Source organism: Camponotus floridanus, unplaced genomic scaffold (genome assembly GCF_003227725.1).
Source record: "Camponotus floridanus strain SB8 unplaced genomic scaffold, Cflo_v7.5 scaffold59, whole genome shotgun sequence".
Classification (NCBI taxonomy): Eukaryota; Metazoa; Arthropoda; class Insecta; order Hymenoptera; family Formicidae; genus Camponotus; species Camponotus floridanus.
The window spans coordinates 1,220,472-1,239,323 of record NW_020229758.1 but is presented as its reverse complement, the minus strand read 5'-3'; the positions used below and the strand labels follow the sequence as shown (position 1 = coordinate 1,239,323).

The window sequence follows — 18,852 nt, the reverse complement described above, 5'->3', positions numbered from 1 at the left end:
AAAAAACATTACAAAAGTATTGAAGTCCAAATGAAGTAGAGTTAATTGTATACTTTAAAATTTCGTGTTTTCGTGTATTTCTCGGCGAAGATTTTACCGCTCGGAGTCGGTATCGAAAACGCTATATCATCCAACGACAGCACATAACCATAGAAGAATTTCGATCTGAAACATATAAATGGTAATATTTTCTATTTTCCTAATCTTACCAACACCATCTTAACAATCGCAATAACTTACCTCAAAGTATCAACAAGTTTAGTGGCTATACCCTGTTTACGATGACTCATCGCTGTCCAGACAACGTTTATGCCGCATTTCGCAGGTGAGCATTCAGCAGTACAACAGTCCAACTCGATTAGCTCAGGAATCATACGAAATGCCGTTTGGATACGTTCTGCTACCAATATTCCAAGAACGTTTTTCTCGCGTATGTACAACAAGACCTGCAAGATGCATATTTCTCTTTTATCTAATTCACTATAATGTAAAAGATATATCTTTATACCTTTTTGCCCTGATAATCTGACATACTCATATCCGCTAATCCCAAATCTCTATCTACAACGGCCAAAATTTCCGATACTTTCTTCCAATATTGTTTCGAATCACGTGGCTCGACCAAGATTATTCTGCTAGATGTAAAAGGATCTTCCATTATAATACGCTCGTTCTTCCATCCCTAAAATATGATAAAATATGTAACAGATATATCATATTTCTTTATAGCAATGTATGATACTAACTTATGGAATTAAAATGCAATTTACCTGGAATTTTAAAGTCCGTACACTATTATGATAATTTAAATGAGCGTTTTCATCTTCAGGATTGCCTAACTGGTACACAATGTTGCATTCCGAGCATTGAGTGGCACCAAAAGATTTTTGACCAGCATCTAATTGATATTGATCTTCTGCACCACCACCTTTTGTAGACAATTGCCATTTCATATTCTTTTTTGTTGATTTTGTAGCATTCACATTATTTGTTTCTCTAAAAGAGAGATCAAAATATTATACCGCAAAAAATCTAGATTTTTTCTTTATATTAAAGAATTAATATATAAATCAAATAAAAAATATTTTATATATATATATATATATATATATATATATATATATATATATTAAATAGGATATTTTCAATGATAATGAAAATAAGATTTGATTATAAAACATACTCGAAAATATTATTAGATGCAGAATATCCTTTGTTGAACAATGGAAAATATCCTTTATCATTTTCATCAGTTTTTACATCTTTATTACTGTCTGTATTATCAAGCGAAAGATTTCCAAAGTTTGTCACAGAAGTAACATCCTTTATGTTCATGGTCAAAGTCATATTACTGAGTTCAGTAGCTGGAGACATAATCGCGTTTTCGACTGACATTTTCGTTGGTTTTAGCGGAGAAATCATATTTGTTGTATTATTGGTCAATGTTTCCATTGTATCATAATCATCGTCCGCCCAATCATCCCCCAATATTTTCAAGAGATTATTAACTTTATCTTGTTCTAATGTAGCTTCAATCTCTGGTTCATCCACAGTTAGATCTGTAGTATCCAAACAGATATCTGTATTTTTCACTTGTTGCTTACGCACATTTGTGGCAAGAATGTGCTTCTGATTCATCACAGTAACAGCGTGATTCGACCTGTTCAATCTCTTAGTTTTGAAAAATCGTTTACTCTCATCAATTTCTGGTGAAGGGGCTTTTTCCACAATTGCATTCATCTGAACTTCATTTGTGGATGGACTCTTGTTTGAAGTGGCATTCTGTGCAACATGCTCTTCTTTCTTCAATACCTCTGGTTTTGCTTTAGGCTTCTTTAATTTTTTGATTCCGTGATACACGCCGGCATTTATTTTACCGAACTTCTGCTTCTTTAATAACGAACGTCTGTTCATGTTCTGCGCCGGCAAACTTCGTCTTCTTTTAACATCGCTAAAATTACCGAAAACAAAAGGCCGCTCGGTCTTCGCGTTGCTACTATAAAATGATTTAGTACTTAATGAAATATTCTTCAAGTTGTTAGATTCGCTCTTTCTCTCTTGAAACAACGCTGCTCTTGCTCTAGGCACAGAAATATCATCCGTCTTCAATAATTTCGCCGGTTTCACTGTCAATTGATCGTGTGCGCGCCTCTTCAAAGTATTCTCTTTTTGTTCGGGTGATAAATTCTCGTTCATTTCAAGCCCACTAAAAGACTTTCGTCTGTGAAGTTTTGGTAATGGAGCTGTCCTACTTATGGAATTCAAAGGTGTTATCTGCCTACATTCTGGAGTTCTGCTTTTTCGAGGTGTCTCTGTGATGCTCTGATTCTGTATTTCTGTGGCAAAACTTCGTTGAGGCGTTTCTGGTACTATTTCATCCATTGTCACACTCATTATCTTTGAGCGCTGTGGCGTTGATGGTTCTATCAATTTGCGTGGAGAAGATGGCAATGATTTTGAGTTGCTAGTAAGTTTACATCTTGGCGAATATCTAGCAGCTCTAGTGGTTTTCTTGAGTGAACTGAAAGGCGACATATGATCCTTACTACGCTTTGATATTAAGCGATCCCAAAATACAGATGAATCAGAAAAAGATTTTTCAGGTGTCACAAATGGTGAGATGAATTCTCTTCCTGAAGAACTGTCACTAAGACTTGGACTTCGATCGGTAAGAGCTAATGGCGACATAGGTCCCAAATCTGAATCTTCTCCTGAAATTGCATCTCTGCCACAGTTTGAATCTTGAGATGCATTCTTTTTGCAGGAATTGCCATTGGATGGAGCAAAGAGACATTTTTGAGCTCGTCGTGGAGTGTTAAGTAAATCTCCTTGATCACTATTCATTGTCAAATAACTCTCTGGCAAAAAAATGTTTTCTACAAAAATGTTTTAATTAAGACAATGTCAAAATTAAAGATACTTGTAGATTTCGATTGGCCTCAATTATAGTAATGCAAGATAAAAATTTTACTGATATCAAAACATTAAGTACAAGGTTTTTAAAAAATTATATGATAATTTTATGATTTAAAGCCTTCTACAATAAATATATTTGTCAATTTTTTTCCACTTATAATATCAAAGCAGCGAATCATACGCGAAAGAAGTTTAACAGTTCGTATTTGTACGAAAAAAATCAACTCCATGCAATGCATAATAAATTTAACCTGAATTGAACGGTGAATTTAAGGAAGCGCTTTCGCTCAGTGCATCAAATTGTTGATGAATAAAATGACATTCGATGTTGCATCTGTAATGCATAAATACTTTTCTTGAAAATCGTTGTACCTTTCACACAAGTTCGCATCCAGAAATACTACATGAAAGAAGCGCGGGAAACGAGCGAAAAAATTGAACGTTGTGTTAGTTGCTGCGCAACTGTTCTGTAGATTACGCGCGTCATTTCGCGTTTGCGCTTTGTGTTAGTTATATATGACCATAATGCACGATTATTTAGATGCGTGTGCCTCACATTAAATGAACTTCGGAAGAATTTTCAGCCAAAAATCTCCATTGGCTGAAGGGTATCCGATTGACGTTGCCAATTGGCCATTCAAAATAGGACTCTCTGATTGGTTAATCATTGCTGGTTACACTAGGATCGATGTAATTGGCTGTGATCAATCGCAACGTGGTCAAACGAGATACTCTCCCATTGGCTTCACTTCTCTAGCTCGATTTCTAATGATATCGATTGGTCAAAAACTGCAGGTTATAAATAGAATCAATCAGTAAATTGTCATCGTCAATCACATGGCAGATGAAAGAAAAGACATGTTTACGTACAAGTTCGGGAATAATCTATAATTTTTATCCGCGTTATTATGTCTTTTATCGTAAATTGTTTCTTCTGGATAAATTGTATCAAAAGTATTGACAAAATTACGCTAATCCGTGCAAGAAAAACATTCCGATGTCATAGATTATAACCTATGTATAAGTGTACACAAAAACAAAGTACCTTGTTAATAATCCTATGAATAATGGATAAGCGAAATGCTTTACTTGTCTATTGTATTTTTATTACTCTCCAGAGTATTCGTAAGTTATATGTTTCAATTCATGTAATTATTTTATAAGTATGTCATTTTATAGTATGTCACAGATTGATTTATAATTAATATGTATAAAATGAAAAAAATTTCACTTAAAGTGAGAAAAAATTTTTTGAAGAAATTCCAAGATATTTACAAATGATTGAAGAAAATAAAATTTCTTTCATGAATTTATAAAATTATATCTTTTTTTCTAAATTGCCAAAGAAACTTTACAACATAGATTTTCAGATTTAATAAGATATTTAGAATATAAAAAATTATGAGAAATGTGATTATTTTTTCTCAATATTCTCTCTACTATGATAATTTGATCTTGCATAAAAATGAGAAATTTTGCATTATTGTTTTCTATTATTACAAATCTCTTTATATAATGCTCTGAGTGTTTTTTTTATCTATTATTTGCATTAATTTTATATTAACAGATGGGCTCCATAGAAGCTTGAAATATTATGAAACAATTCATAGCACTCATTTCCAACATAGGATTGTAAAGCGAGGTATTAATCACAGTTATAATCCATACAATAAAATAAGTGAGATAGAGTTTTATTCACATGGACGGTAAGATATGTTGATTGTTCTTATATTTATTATCACAAAAATTATCTCATCTTTAATAATGTTTTATGTCAATTAATCATTTTTCTTTCTATTCACAGTCATTTTCGATTAATTTTAACACCTAGGAGAGAAGTTATACATTCCAACTTTAAAGCATATGAGGTCAATGCTGATGGAAAAGAGAAAACTATACATTTAGGTATAACAATACATATTTAAAACTAAGCAAAAATCAAATCGTATTTTTTAAATTTTGTTCTATAGATCATGATAATTTTTACCATGGTCGAGTGTTTGGAGAAATTGAATCTCATGCTCAAATGCATATCGACAATGGTATTCTAACAGGCAGTATAACAACTTTGGATGAAACCTATCATATTGAAGTAAGTGTAAAAATATGTGTATTAAATGAAATTTATACATTAGTAACTAAAAATTTAAACAATATAATGAAAAATAATGAATTAGATGAAATGATATAAAAAGAGAATATATGTGCACTAATATATATATATATATATATATATATATATATATATATGCAGAATATAATTAAATATTTTATATTAAATTTAAATAATATTAACCCTTAAAAAGATTACATATATACATTTTGATATTTTAATGGTAGAATATCTATTAAAAAGCCTTGATCAATAAAAAAAATGTTTAAAATTTATTTTTAATTTTTGTTATGCATAACTATTTTTTACAGATGTCAAGGAATATATATAAATTTTCATAAATTTTTTCAAACATTTTAAGATAGCTAAAACCATGATAAGACATAATCTGTATGTCACAAGAAACAGAGCAAAAAAATGACTTACAAGAATTAAAAATAAGAATGTACAATTGCATTATATCTTAAATTTTTGGCTATTTTTGTCTACATTTTGATATAGGTTATCAGATTGTTAATTAGAAATTAATTTTAAATTTTATTTTAGCCATCTTGGAGACATCTTCCTCATTTAGACAATCAAACAATGATCATTTATAAATCATCTGATGTTAAACTCAGTTGGGAACATTATAAAGATGGTGAAGGCCACACACATGGAGCTCCAAAGACCTGTGGTTATATCAAGGAAAATTTAAGTATGATTTTATTGCAATATAAATAGTATATAATTTATATTTTATAGAATTATTTCTAATTCTGTGTGACTTTAATATTATGCGCATTTTACCATAGATTATACTCTGAATGAGGAGGATGATATTGAGAAAAATGACATAAAAAAGGATGATAGCAGTAGTAGGATAAAAAGACAAACAGAAACCTATGATTATGCTCCAACAAAAACAAGATGTCCACTATTATTAGTTGCTGATTATCGATTTTATCAAGAAATGGGTGCCAGTAGTACAAAAACTACAATTAATTATCTGGTATATTTGAGTTTAATAATATAATTGTACATTGATTTGCAATCATATTAATATTAATTTATTGCAGATAAGTTTGATTGATAGAGTACATAAGATATACAATGACACTTTATGGATGGAACATAAAGAGGAAGATGGTTTCAAAGGAATGGGTTTCGTTATTAAAAAAATCGTCGTTCATAGTGAGCCGACACGAGTGAGAGGTGGCGAAACACATTATAATATGGTTCGAGAAAAATGGGACGTCCGTACATTGCTCGAGGTTATTATATAAATTAAAAAATATTCCTTATTAAATATAAATATCGTTTCTTATTACATAATGTGTTAATGCAGGTGTTCAGTCGAGAATATAGCCATAAGGACTTTTGTTTAGCTCACCTGTTTACCGATCTTAAGTTTGAAGGTGGTATTCTTGGATTGGCTTATGTAGGATCTCCTCGTAGGAATTCAGTGGGTGGTATATGTACACCAGGTATTTTAAAATTTAATATTTTGTATTAATGTTAAATAAAAAATATTATATAATAACAAAATACAATGCAACATTTATATAATATATCTTCCTTTTTCATAACATAATATAAATTATCAGAAAATTTATTTATTAAAATTTATTCTTTTACAGAATATTTCAAAAACGGATATACATTATATCTGAACTCAGGTCTAAGCTCCAGTAGAAATCATTACGGACAGAGAGTAATTACAAGAGAAGCCGATTTGGTTACAGCACATGAATTTGGTCATAACTGGGGTTCTGAACACGACCCAGATGTTTCGGTAAATGACACTTTAGATATCATCATATCACAATTTCTGAGATATAAAGCTAATAACACAATTTAATAGCAAATATCATTATTAAAAATAAGAAAATACAATTGAGTAAAGTGAAGATGTGATGCAGAAATATATTAATTAAAATCCCTTATTCATTATTGAAGCATATCTTTATATCGACATTCATTTTGCTCTGTAACAAATCTTTTATTATTTTATTTTTGTTTCATTTTTATAAGATTGAAACTTAATCTTCTGATATTATTGATTATAGAGTTGCAGTCCAAGTGCAAGTCAAGGTGGTTCTTACTTGATGTATACTTACAGTGTTAGTGGCTATGATGTAAATAATAAGGTAAAATATATTTATTTATATATATTTTATTTTCTATTACAATATAATAAATTGAATATTCTAATGTATGTTTCTTGAATAAGGCATTAATTATTTTTTGTTTTTTTGATCATATATATATATATATATATATATATATATATATATATATATATATATGAGCAAATCTACAATATAAAAAAAAATAATCTATATTAATTTATATAAATTTTTCCTATGTATAGAGATTTTCGCCATGCAGTTTACGATCTATCAGAAAAGTCTTGCTAGCCAAATCTGGACGTTGTTTCTCAGAGCCAGAAGAATCGTTCTGTGGAAATTTGAGAGTCGAGGGTGACGAAGAATGTGATGCAGGTCTCTTAGGAACAGAAGACAATGATCCATGTTGTGACAAAAATTGCAAACTTAGAAGCAATATGGGAGCAGTTTGTAGGTAATATTATGAACAATTATATTTCTACATATTTTCATCCCTATTTCTTCTCCGATTTTACGAATAAAAGTCCTTAAGCTAACTTATATTCGACGAATGCGAAATGTTCATTTTATTTCTTTTAACAGTGACAAAAATTCGCCGTGCTGTCAGAGTTGTGCATATATGCCTGCAGGCGTAAAATGTCGTGACGCGCAATATGCTACTTGCGAACAGGAGTCGCGTTGCACTGGAACGTCCAGCGAATGTCCAAGGTCTCCGGCCATGAAGGATGGTACTAATTGTCTTGAACGTGGTCAATGCCGCGGAGGCAAATGTGTGCCCTATTGCGAGACCCAAAATTTACAAAGTTGCATGTGTGATACAAGTATGTACTTTATTTTAATTTTAGAATAAGAACGATAAAAGTTCATGTATACTTGTATCATTTTTTTCATATCACATACAAGGAAAAATTATAATTTTTATAACTTAATTTTATAAATTTTTGTTTACCAATTGATTATTTATACAATATGCAACTAATTACTTTTTTATGTTTTGATTCTATTTCGATACTTAATCCCGTTTTAATTAAAATTGAAAAATATTTAATATATTATTTTACAAAGGTATTTATAGAAAGATAAAAAATTGCATCTTAAAAATGATTATATAACTAATATATTACATAATATCGTTATGTTATATTTTGATAATACATAATTATATGTTGGAAAACATATATTATTATCAATACTATCATACTAAATTGTTGAATTTGATTGACAGTTGGCGATGCATGTAAAAGATGCTGTAGAATGAGTTTGAATGAAACATGTTTTCCGATAGACCCACAAGACATTTTACCCGATGGAACACCGTGCATTCAAGGTTTTTGTAATCAGGTAAGATATGATATTACAGCACTTAACAAGAACTTTAGTTGACTCTAATATTCACATTTGTCTAGGGCGCGTGCGAGAAAACAATTCAAGATGTAGTAGAGCGATTTTGGGACATTATTGAAGACATAAACATCAACAAAGTTATGCGTTTCCTAAAAGATAATATAGTGGGTGCTGTAATAATCATCACTACCATCATATGGATACCAGCAAGCTGCGTTATTAGTTATATCGATTACAGACGAGTTAAAGAGAGTGAGAAAAAATGGCGATGGAAACATACAGATGAACTCATTCATCCGGATGAGCCGAGACAAGTGATCTATATTGGTCAACGACAAAGAGTACAACATGTCATGCATCAATCCTGAATCATGAAACCATGAATCTAGATGATTTGCATTATGTAGATTTTACCATCTAGTCAAAAAAATTCATATAGAGTGATATTGATTTAGAATAACTCAATATTGTAAATATGTTATATTTTTTTAATGTTATATATATATATATATATATATATATATATATAACATTAAAAAATATATATATATATATATATATATATATGTATGTATGTATGTATGTACAAAACTTTTACATAATTGCTGTGAAATTTTCAGTGAATTGTGTAATTCAACAAGCAAATGATACATTCCTATAGCATAAAGAAATTAATCAACTTTTTTTTAATATTATATATATTTCAGAGATACTTATTATTTAATATTATATATATTTCAGAAATAATTATCTTTAAAGAAAGTGTAATCTTCCAGCTGCCAGTACATATTATTGTCTAATCAACTACTTAATTCAAGTATTGTCACTTTACATTAATATTGATACTTAATTCAAGTACTGTCTAATCAATTACCTAATTCAAGTATTGTCTAATCAGTTACTTAATTCAAGTATTATCATTTTACATTAATATTGATGAAATTAAAAATTAAATTTTGTTTTATAATAATTACATAATGATCTGCATTCATGAAGAAAAATAACATTTTGATGTGGAAATATTTAATTAGAAAGTACATAATATGTAAATTTTAAATTCTAATATATTTTAATTATATAAGGCTGTTTTTATCGCTTTTTCTAAATATATTTTAATACATATCTGATTATTAATTATGTTATTAATTAATTTATTAGAGATTTATTTTTTTTACTTTTTCACTTTTAATAAAGATTTTATAAAAACTGTTATATCAAAAAAATTTTAATAATTATAAAACACATAATAAAAAGAAAGGGAGGATAGTTAAAAGATAATTAAAATATAATTAAAAGATAATTAATTTTATTCAAATTAAGTACTTATTTCTATGTATTATTAGGAAAATAAAATTTGTTTTTTTCTATTCTCATGTATTATATAAATTTATTTCTATGTATTGTCTTATTATTATTCAAAATTGACAATTTTTACTTTCATCTTAATTTTTGTTTAGAGAACATGACAAAAGATTATATTTTGAAATTTGAAAATTCATATTACTTTAAATCGTATTCTTTTAGTTTCGAGAAATTAAAGTTTGAATTAATGACTTTCTTTGATTACTTCTTCTAAATTATTATTTCCCTGATGCTGAAATTAAAAGATATAATTTTTGAAATTTATATTTAATTTCTTAGGCTTGTTTTACCTCTTGTCAAAATATGTTTTCTAAAAAAGTAAATTATTCATCTGTCATTATCCATTATTTCCGAAAAATTAAAATAATAAATATTTTAAAAATTATATTAATATATATTTGCTATTTTATTGAGTCATTATAATAAATTATTATAAATTAATACAATTAATAATTATTATAAATAATATATAAAATTTACATTAATTATATATATCTCGTTTTACATTTTTATGACATTTGACATTTTTATTTCTGACATATATATAATCTTAATCAAATTAGAGCACGTGGTCACAATTAGTACCGAATACTTTTGAGAGTGCGTTTGAAAATTTTATCGTAAGATAACGTAACATTTTGACCAATCAGGACAAAAGAAATCAAGATTTCTTTGGTCAATTAAATGCTGTGCCACCTCACAGGTAGAATTTCTGAACGCATCCTGACGTGTCGATAAAGTATTTGCGCATGCGCGCGGTAACCTCGTGTAGAGATACTAGAGGGATTCGAAGGATTGCTTCATTTATTCTTTTTCGAGTTGTTCCACGTGGTGATAGTAAAGATGTCTAAGGAAGAGGAAATGGAATTTCTTACGCACGATACAAACTCTTCCGACTTAAACTGTCCATTGAGATTGCCGGAGACAATCCATTTCGCGAAAGAGGAAGAGAAGACGCTGGAAAAATGGAAGACAAGGGAAACGTTCGAGAAGAGCATGCAGTTGTCGCGAGACAGGCCCAGGTATTCGTTTTACGATGGACCGCCATTCGCCACCGGTTTACCTCATTACGGACATATCTTAGCCGGCACTATAAAAGACATCGTGACGAGGTACGCGTATCAGTGCGGCTATCACGTGGAGCGTCGATTCGGTTGGGATTGTCATGGATTACCGGTGGAGAATGAGATAGATAAGGAGTATAACATCAAGGGACCCGACGACGTAGCCAAAATGGGCATCAAAGAGTACAACCTCAAGTGTCGTAAAATCGTGATGAGATACGCCGACGAATGGGAAAAGATCATCACACGAGTAGGTCGATGGATAGATTTCTCCAACGATTACAAAACCATGTATTCATGGTACATGGAGTCCATTTGGTACATTTTTAAGCAGTTGTATAATAAAGGTCTTGTTTATAAGAGTTCCAAGGTGATGCCTTATTCCACTGCTTGTAATACAGTATTGTCAAACTTCGAAGCGGGTCAGAATTACAAAGATGTTGTCGATCCATCCGTAGTGGTGGCCTTTCCTTTGCTCGCCGAGCCAGGTGTGTCCCTGCTGGCATGGACGACCACTCCCTGGACGTTACCTAGTAATTTGACGCTGTGCGTCAATCCTACTTTTGAATATGTAGAGGTGAAGGATAATGCTTCCGGTAATATTTACATCATATTAGAGGCTCAATTGAAACTTGTTTTTAAATCCCCAGATCTTTACACTATACTAGGTAAGAGGAAGGGCGTGGATCTGAAAGGAAAGGAGTATGAACCACCATTTCCATATTTCAAGCATCATAGAGAGAAGGGTGCTTTCAAAGTATTGAACGATACTTATGTCACAGCGGAGACAGGAACTGGTGTCGTCCACCAAGCTCCATACTTTGGTGAAGATGATTATCGATGCTGTCTAGAAGCTGGTGTAATAACCAAAGAACAGAAAATTGTATGTCCTGTAGACAGCTGTGGTCGCTTTGTAGAACCAGTTCGTGATTTTCTTGGCATGTATGTCAAGGATGCAGATAAAGAGATAATCAAATATCTTAAAGCTAATAAGAAATTGATCGTAAATAGTACAGTGAAACACAGTTATCCGTTTTGCTGGAGAACTGACACACCGCTCATTTACAAAGCCGTACCTTCTTGGTTCCTCAGGGTAGAATTGATCAAAGAACAGTTATTGACGGCAAATAACGCAACTTATTGGGTACCCAATTATGTGAAGGAGAAACGATTCGGCAATTGGCTGCGTGATGCCCGCGACTGGGCCATCAGCAGAAATCGTTACTGGGGCAATCCTATACCGCTGTGGATCTCCGATGACCAGGAAGAAATTGTGTGCATAGGCAGCATTGAAGAGCTGGAACAATTGACGGGCACAAAAATAACGGACATTCATCGAGAGAGCATTGATCATTTGGAGATACCGTCGAGACGATCCGGGCATCCGCCGTTGCGTCGCATACCCGAGGTTTTCGATTGCTGGTTCGAATCCGGTTCCATGCCGTATGCACAAGTGCATTATCCGTTCAAGCAACAAGAAGATTTCGACAAATGTTTCCCGGCGGACTTTATCGCCGAGGGGATTGATCAGACGCGCGGTTGGTTCTACACACTTCTGGTGATATCTACCGCGTTGTTTGGTAAAGCGCCATACAAGAATCTCGTTGTCAACGGTTTGATCCTCGCGTCTGATGGCCAGAAGATGTCGAAACGTAAAAAGAATTATCCTGATCCGCTGGATATAATCAGTAAATATGGAGCGGATGCCCTACGGCTCTATCTCATCAATTCGCCAGTCGTAAGAGCTGACAATTTGCGATTCAAAGAGGAGGGTGTCCGAGATATTATCAAGGATGTTCTTTTACCTTGGTACAACGCATTCCGGTTTCTTGTACAAAATATTGATCAATTCGAGAGAGAGGTGAAAGAAAGATTTGTGTTTGACGAAACAAATCTTACTTACTCTGACAATATAATGGACAAATGGATTATATCTTTCACCCAGACGCTATTGGTTTTCGTGGGGAAAGAGATGACGGAATACAGATTGTACACTGTAGTACCTTACTTAATAAAATATATAGATAATCTTACAAACTGGTACGTAAGAATGAATAGGAAACGTATCAAGAACGAAGATGGCTATGATGATTGTAAGAATGCGTTGAAAACTCTATTTCTGGTTATTTACACAATGGTACGAGTCTATGCACCATTTACTCCATTTATAACAGAATATATGTTTAACTGGTTGTCAAGGTGGTTGCATATGGAGGCTAACACTAGTGTGCACTTTCAAATGTTACCACAACCGTGTGATCATTTGATAAATAATAGCATAGAAAGGGCTGTATCACACATGCAGACTGTCATCGAATTGGCGCGTATCGTGCGAGACAGAAAGACCATACCCACGAAATATCCCTTGCGAGAAATCGTAGTGATTCATCAGGATGAGGAGGTATTGAAGGATATTCTTCTGTTAAAAGCGTATGTACTCGAAGAGCTCAACGTTAGAAAATTAACAGTAACTAGCGACAAAGAGAAATATGGTGTGACTCTGAGAGCCGAACCGGATCACAAGACTCTCGGTGCTCGCTTGAAAGGTGAATTCAAACAGATTATGCAGGCCATCAAAGAACTGTCCGACGAACAATTGCAAAAGTTCGTCGCCACGAAGGAGATTATTGTGGAGGGTCATAAACTTGAAGAGCAGGATCTGCGTCTGATGTTCAACTTCACCGGTCCTACCGCCAAAGAATTATCGAAGCAATACGAAGCTCACAATGAAGGAAGCATGTTAATTCTCCTGGACATCACTCGCGACGAAGAGCTATATAACGAGGGAATAGCGCGGGAAGTAATTAATCGAGTACAGAAGATGCGGAAGAAGACTAATCTCATACCATCTGATGAAGCTATCGTGTTTTACGACTTCAAGGACATGAATAGTACATTGGCCAAGGTGATCATCAGCCACAGGAAATTCATCGAAAACACGACCAAGACTCCGTTAAAAGATATTGCGGACTTTTCTCAGAATACCAATTACGTTACTCTTTCTAGTGAAATGCAAACAATCAAAGAGGAAAAAGTGATGTTTTCGTTAGCTCGGAAACAAGCAGAAATGCCCAAACAGAACGTAGAAAATCGAAAACAGAAAGAATCGCAGAGGGCTCATGTCTTCATGACGCTCATAGGTTTACAACCGAGATTCGATGCGGCGAGAGTCAACGGTCATAAAAACATCGTCAAGATTTGGTTGTGTGCTGAGCAACTTGGTATCATCACGCATGAACGTCTGAAACAGGAGATTGAGTTAGTATTCGGTATTTATGGTTGTTCGTACGACTTGTATCTCAACAATGAAAAATTTACCGTAACAATCGATAATACGCCGGTAAATATAAACTTATTAAACGGACAGACAATAAAAGTCGTGAAACCAGGAATGCCATTGTCATCCGACTAATGACACTTTATTATTTGATATTATCAAAATGACAAATTGAGAAAGAATAAAGCAGTAAATCTCATAAATAAATATTATTATTATATTTTATAATATGTAAGTTCCTAAAAAAGAGATAATGTTTTACAATACACTTCTTAAATTAGGTAAATGTTGAGTGAGATATTCTAAGATATTCAGTTTTTTGTTTATTAATGAAAATATTGTAAACCATAAGAGACTATTTATCTCTTAAGTTAATATTGCAACATGGTCTCTCTCTTTTTTAACATATACATAATGATTTAATATTTAACTTAACATCATTATGCACAGATACAGTCTCCTTCAATAAAAATTATATTCATATTGGTCATTTTGTGAATTAAACAAATTATTAAAAAAAGAATTAAATTATTTATATATTTTGAAGATTATTCTTTCTACAATTTTATTATTTTTCTCTCTTGCATAGTGTTTGATCATTATAAAAAAATAATACATGATTATATTACAATATATTAGAAAAACTGCACAGAAACCAGTTTAATAATGTAAACCATAATAAGTTAGTATTTAAAATGCTGATTTATATTTATTTTTATGTATTTATTTTAGGAAATAAGGAGAGCACATGATATATTGATGAAAGTATCAAATAAATAGACATTTATTGATATTTTAAAACAATCGTAATATATAATTATTTAACTTTAACAAATTATATTATACAGTAAGTCACAAATAATAGTATATTTCGCCCATCTTCTTTTATATCCAAGTTTTTATCTACTCGTCATAAATATCCATTTAATTTTCTTAACACAGGCTGATTTTATTAATGCATATAATTCTTTTTACGTACGAATTGTACAATATTAGTAGCAAGTATTAGTTACAAACAAAGTATGCAAAGTTTTGATATCATAGATAATGCAATATCCTTTTTTCCAAACTTATTATCGATGTAAAATCTGAGTAATTTTTAATGATATAATTGCAATCTTATACATATAACTGTTTAATAATATCCATACAATGTTTAAATATTTAAAATAATGTCACTAAATTCGGCAAATATAAAAACATTTATGATATATACTTGATGTTAACTAACATATATAGCACCAACAATATAACACACTATAAAGTTCGAAAAAAAAGTGATTAACTATATAAATAAATATATTTTTAGAATGTATATTTTTGTGTGTAATTTTTCCTTTTAATATTTAATATTAAAGTTAATTAAAATCATTTATTATTATATAAGATTAAAATAAATAAATTAGTAATTTGTCAGTATTTAATGGATATATATTTTCTTACTGAATAATAAATTATCTTTTCAAGATTATATTTAGCACAAGGAAAAATATATTTGCACAACTTATTTTATGCAAGATATTTTTCCAATTATTGTATGATACAAAGTGATATTTCTTGTGAAAATACTTGCATATAATATGTCTATTATATTCGCAATTTTTCACAAAAATGTTACTAAATTTTATACGATAATTTAACACTTCAATTGTATATAGGATTACTCTTGTAACCGGCTTAAATATAATTTGAAAGAAATTTACTTTAGAAATGTGCATTGCATGTGTTGTATTATGTTTTATTTCTTGAATTAAGCTACTTATAGAGATACACATTAAAATCAACATCTAGAAAAATAATAAAAATCAAATTGTAGAACAAACTCGTCTTTGTTAAAGTAAATATGATTTCGAAAGTGTCACATTAAAAACAAATGCTTAGTGATCAAGATTTCTATGTGATTAAATAATCAAATTAAATCAAGTAATCATATTATTAAATCATATAATAAACCATTTGTATTTAAAGTGCTTTCATTAACATATACAGCGTAGTAATTGCAGTTTTATTCGACGTTTCGAATGTTGTCTTGATCAGGAAAGAAATTACTAAATAGGGAGACAGTAAAGATCGCAGTTAGCGCGTAAAGTGCAAGCGTGGTCGTCGCGGTAAAAAGTTGAGCGTAATGATACCGCGAGTACCACGCGAGACCTAAAACAATCGTCAGGATGCTTACTAAGAGTCGACTCAGGTCCCAATCATTGTGCACCGAACTGAGACCCGTGCCCGTGGGCAGGTCTGAGAACGATTGAGAATTAAAATAGATGGACGACGAATTATCCAATGTAGATGTCTGGGATGATGATACGGTAGCTGGCCGCGGTTGATGCACCCAACAGTGAACTACGCAATCATTGAATAAGCCGCATTGCTCAAGAGTTTGAGTGTCGGGCTGTAATACGCGACCATTGAATACTAATCGTACTGATTTATGCGCTTCCAATTCCATTTGAAAGTGCCTCCTGTAAAATCGAATTAATTTTTTACACACTTTACAATGATTTTATAAATGATATAAGATAAATATTATAATATACTTAAAATAAAAAATATTAACATTATACTATTCACATAATAAAATTAAATTATCATAACGTGTATACAAAAGATATAATTCTTTAATAATAACATATTTACATATTTAAATAATCACCTTTTAAAATCACCTAGCATTTCTTTAAGACTGCCAGTAACTAGTTTCTGATCATCGTTTATGAATTTTAATTTTATAGTGATTTCATTGCTATCGCTTATCGAATCTTCTGTTGTACATTCTGACGAACTACCACAAGTTTGGTCTATAATATTTGTCGTATCAGAATTATCTGCTTTAACAGATCTATGAAGCAGTGTTGAATCATCATTGCTAAATGAATCCATGGTTTCGATAAGTACTTCTTCTGCTGTTGTAGACTCCATTGGTCTAGCGACATCTTGAGTTTCACTAATATCTGATATATCACACAATATAAAAGAGATTCTATTAACATTTATGCAAAGAAGAGACAAGAGAAATATTTACCCATGGCAGATGCATTTGGACAGTTTGATTGTATACTATCATTATCAGAAGCTGTTTCGTTTGTTTCCTCTTCTGTTGTTTCTAAATTTGGTGGTCGCCCAACATCTTGACTAATGCTGCTTACATTTTGACGATTGGCTCTTATTGCCGCGATACGCGTTGGCGTCCGATCACGTAATATAAGTACAGTACGTATCAATGGCTGATCCGCTATACTCGTCGAACACCAAGCGAGCCATCCAACCAGCAATATACTCATAACAATGAAAAAGTCTGTGACTTCATCGCCAACTCCTTCGATCAATGACATTTTATCCAAGATTGATCTGTCAAGATAGCAATACTATTAATAACATTTCATTATATTATAATATAAACAGATGTTAGCATCTATTCAAGTATTATTCATATTAGTCATAAGATAATGATAATCATAAGATAATGATAATGATAATCATAATGATATTATTCATAAAATGATAATAATCGTCATTAATATTGAAATTTTGGGTCGAGATGATAAAGACTTATTTCCCTAATCAATACAAAATAATGACTATTTTTGGAAAAAATCTCACGATGATTGTTTCCCAAAAGCAGTTAATAATCGTGAAATAAAAACAGAAACGATGTAACGTACAATCAAAATCCGCCAGCTGAGAGGTTATCTCGTCGAAAGATTGATTTGTCAACACAGAACGATACTTCGAAGTAAACGCTGCTCCTTTCTGAAAATCGAAGAACGATGCTTCATGACAATACAATCCGATTATTCTAATACAAACTGCGCGATCTAAAAGAAAAAAACTACGTCCTCGTTAAATCGTCCTTTCGCTGACACGTTGTTTTAATCGAGAGAAACGTCTCTTCGTTACGTATCGCTCTCAATGTTGTCGACGTGTATCGCGAACACAACAACGATTGCCAACAGCGGGACGTATATGAAAATTCGATCGACAAACATCTGGAGATGACGCAGATAATAACTTGTGACAGATAACGACTGAATTGATAAATAATTAATGGACGATCTTCTTACGCTCTCTCCCTCTCCTTCTCTGTCATGTGAGACTACCAACTTCGATTATCGCATTCGAATAATCTTGTCCACCGCTATCTACACGACACTACATTCTAAAGAAATAATATCTATGACGAAAGTATTATCAATGTTAGATGACATATCATTCGTTGTTTACTTATATTGCATTCTATATAAACTTGTATTATTGTTTTGACAGTAATTTGATAACAAAGTTGATAAGTCGATATGTTATTGAAATAAATCGTATTGAATATGTATCTGAGATTATGCGAGATTCTCGACACGTATAATTTATTTAATTTGCATCTACTTTTTAATGATTCCACTTAATAATATTTTGTGTTCATAATGGCTATTATATAACTAATATGTATACATCATTGTATTAACTTTCAACGAGGAAATACGAAATTCATCCAATTCAATGAATGTACATGTAGAATTAGATTCAAAAGATCGCGCGCGCGCGGAGATGCATATATATCCACTACAAAATTGTAATTGTTAATTTTTAGAAATGCTTTTCAATATCAATTGACATTTAACATGGAATTTGTATGTCAATTAAATTTAATTACCTTTTTCAAGGTGTGTAAAAAAT

The 18,852-nt window shown here is 31.4% G+C and overlaps 4 protein-coding genes across 5 annotated transcripts; 2 read left to right on the top strand and 2 right to left on the bottom strand.

Annotated features, from left to right (window-relative positions):
* LOC105258925 (N-acetyltransferase ESCO1) lies at positions 1 to 3,391 on the bottom strand. 2 transcript variants are annotated; one of them, XM_011270509.3, is made up of 6 exons: positions 3,289 to 3,391; positions 1,184 to 2,876; positions 771 to 996; positions 509 to 682; positions 241 to 446; positions 1 to 165 (listed from the first exon to the last, which is right to left on the bottom strand). In XM_011270509.3, exons 1-6 carry the CDS (start codon positions 3,305 to 3,307, stop codon positions 42 to 44), a joined length of 2,442 nt encoding a protein of 813 aa, XP_011268811.1. In that variant the 5' UTR covers positions 3,308 to 3,391; the 3' UTR covers positions 1 to 41. The 2 variants fall into 2 exon arrangements, with proteins under 2 accessions (XP_011268811.1, XP_011268810.1); XM_011270508.3 differs by having other exon boundaries at positions 3,168 to 3,381.
* Positions 3,392 to 3,739: 348 nt separating this feature from the next.
* LOC105258924 (ADAM 17-like protease) lies at positions 3,740 to 8,961 on the top strand. Its single transcript, XM_011270507.3, has 14 exons — positions 3,740 to 4,041; positions 4,484 to 4,622; positions 4,721 to 4,821; positions 4,887 to 5,008; positions 5,576 to 5,726; positions 5,824 to 6,020; positions 6,088 to 6,282; positions 6,357 to 6,495; positions 6,649 to 6,803; positions 7,078 to 7,158; positions 7,383 to 7,591; positions 7,720 to 7,958; positions 8,363 to 8,478; positions 8,544 to 8,961. The coding sequence occupies exons 1-14, from the start codon at positions 3,984 to 3,986 to the stop codon at positions 8,847 to 8,849; spliced, it is 2,208 nt and encodes a 735-aa protein (XP_011268809.1). The 5' UTR covers positions 3,740 to 3,983; the 3' UTR covers positions 8,850 to 8,961.
* A 1,526-nt stretch (positions 8,962 to 10,487) lies between these two features.
* On the top strand, positions 10,488 to 14,667 carry LOC105258922 (isoleucine--tRNA ligase, cytoplasmic). Its single transcript, XM_011270504.3, has one exon. It carries the CDS (start codon positions 10,687 to 10,689, stop codon positions 14,317 to 14,319), a length of 3,633 nt encoding a protein of 1,210 aa, XP_011268806.2. The 5' UTR covers positions 10,488 to 10,686; the 3' UTR covers positions 14,320 to 14,667.
* Positions 14,668 to 15,681: 1,014 nt separating this feature from the next.
* Positions 15,682 to 18,297, bottom strand: LOC105258921 (transmembrane and ubiquitin-like domain-containing protein 1). The gene is made up of 4 exons (XM_011270503.3): positions 17,847 to 18,297; positions 17,207 to 17,532; positions 16,838 to 17,135; positions 15,682 to 16,646 (listed from the first exon to the last, which is right to left on the bottom strand). Exons 2-4 carry the CDS (start codon positions 17,514 to 17,516, stop codon positions 16,190 to 16,192), a joined length of 1,065 nt encoding a protein of 354 aa, XP_011268805.2. The 5' UTR covers positions 17,517 to 17,532; positions 17,847 to 18,297; the 3' UTR covers positions 15,682 to 16,189.
* Between the last annotated feature and the right edge of the window lie 555 nt (positions 18,298 to 18,852).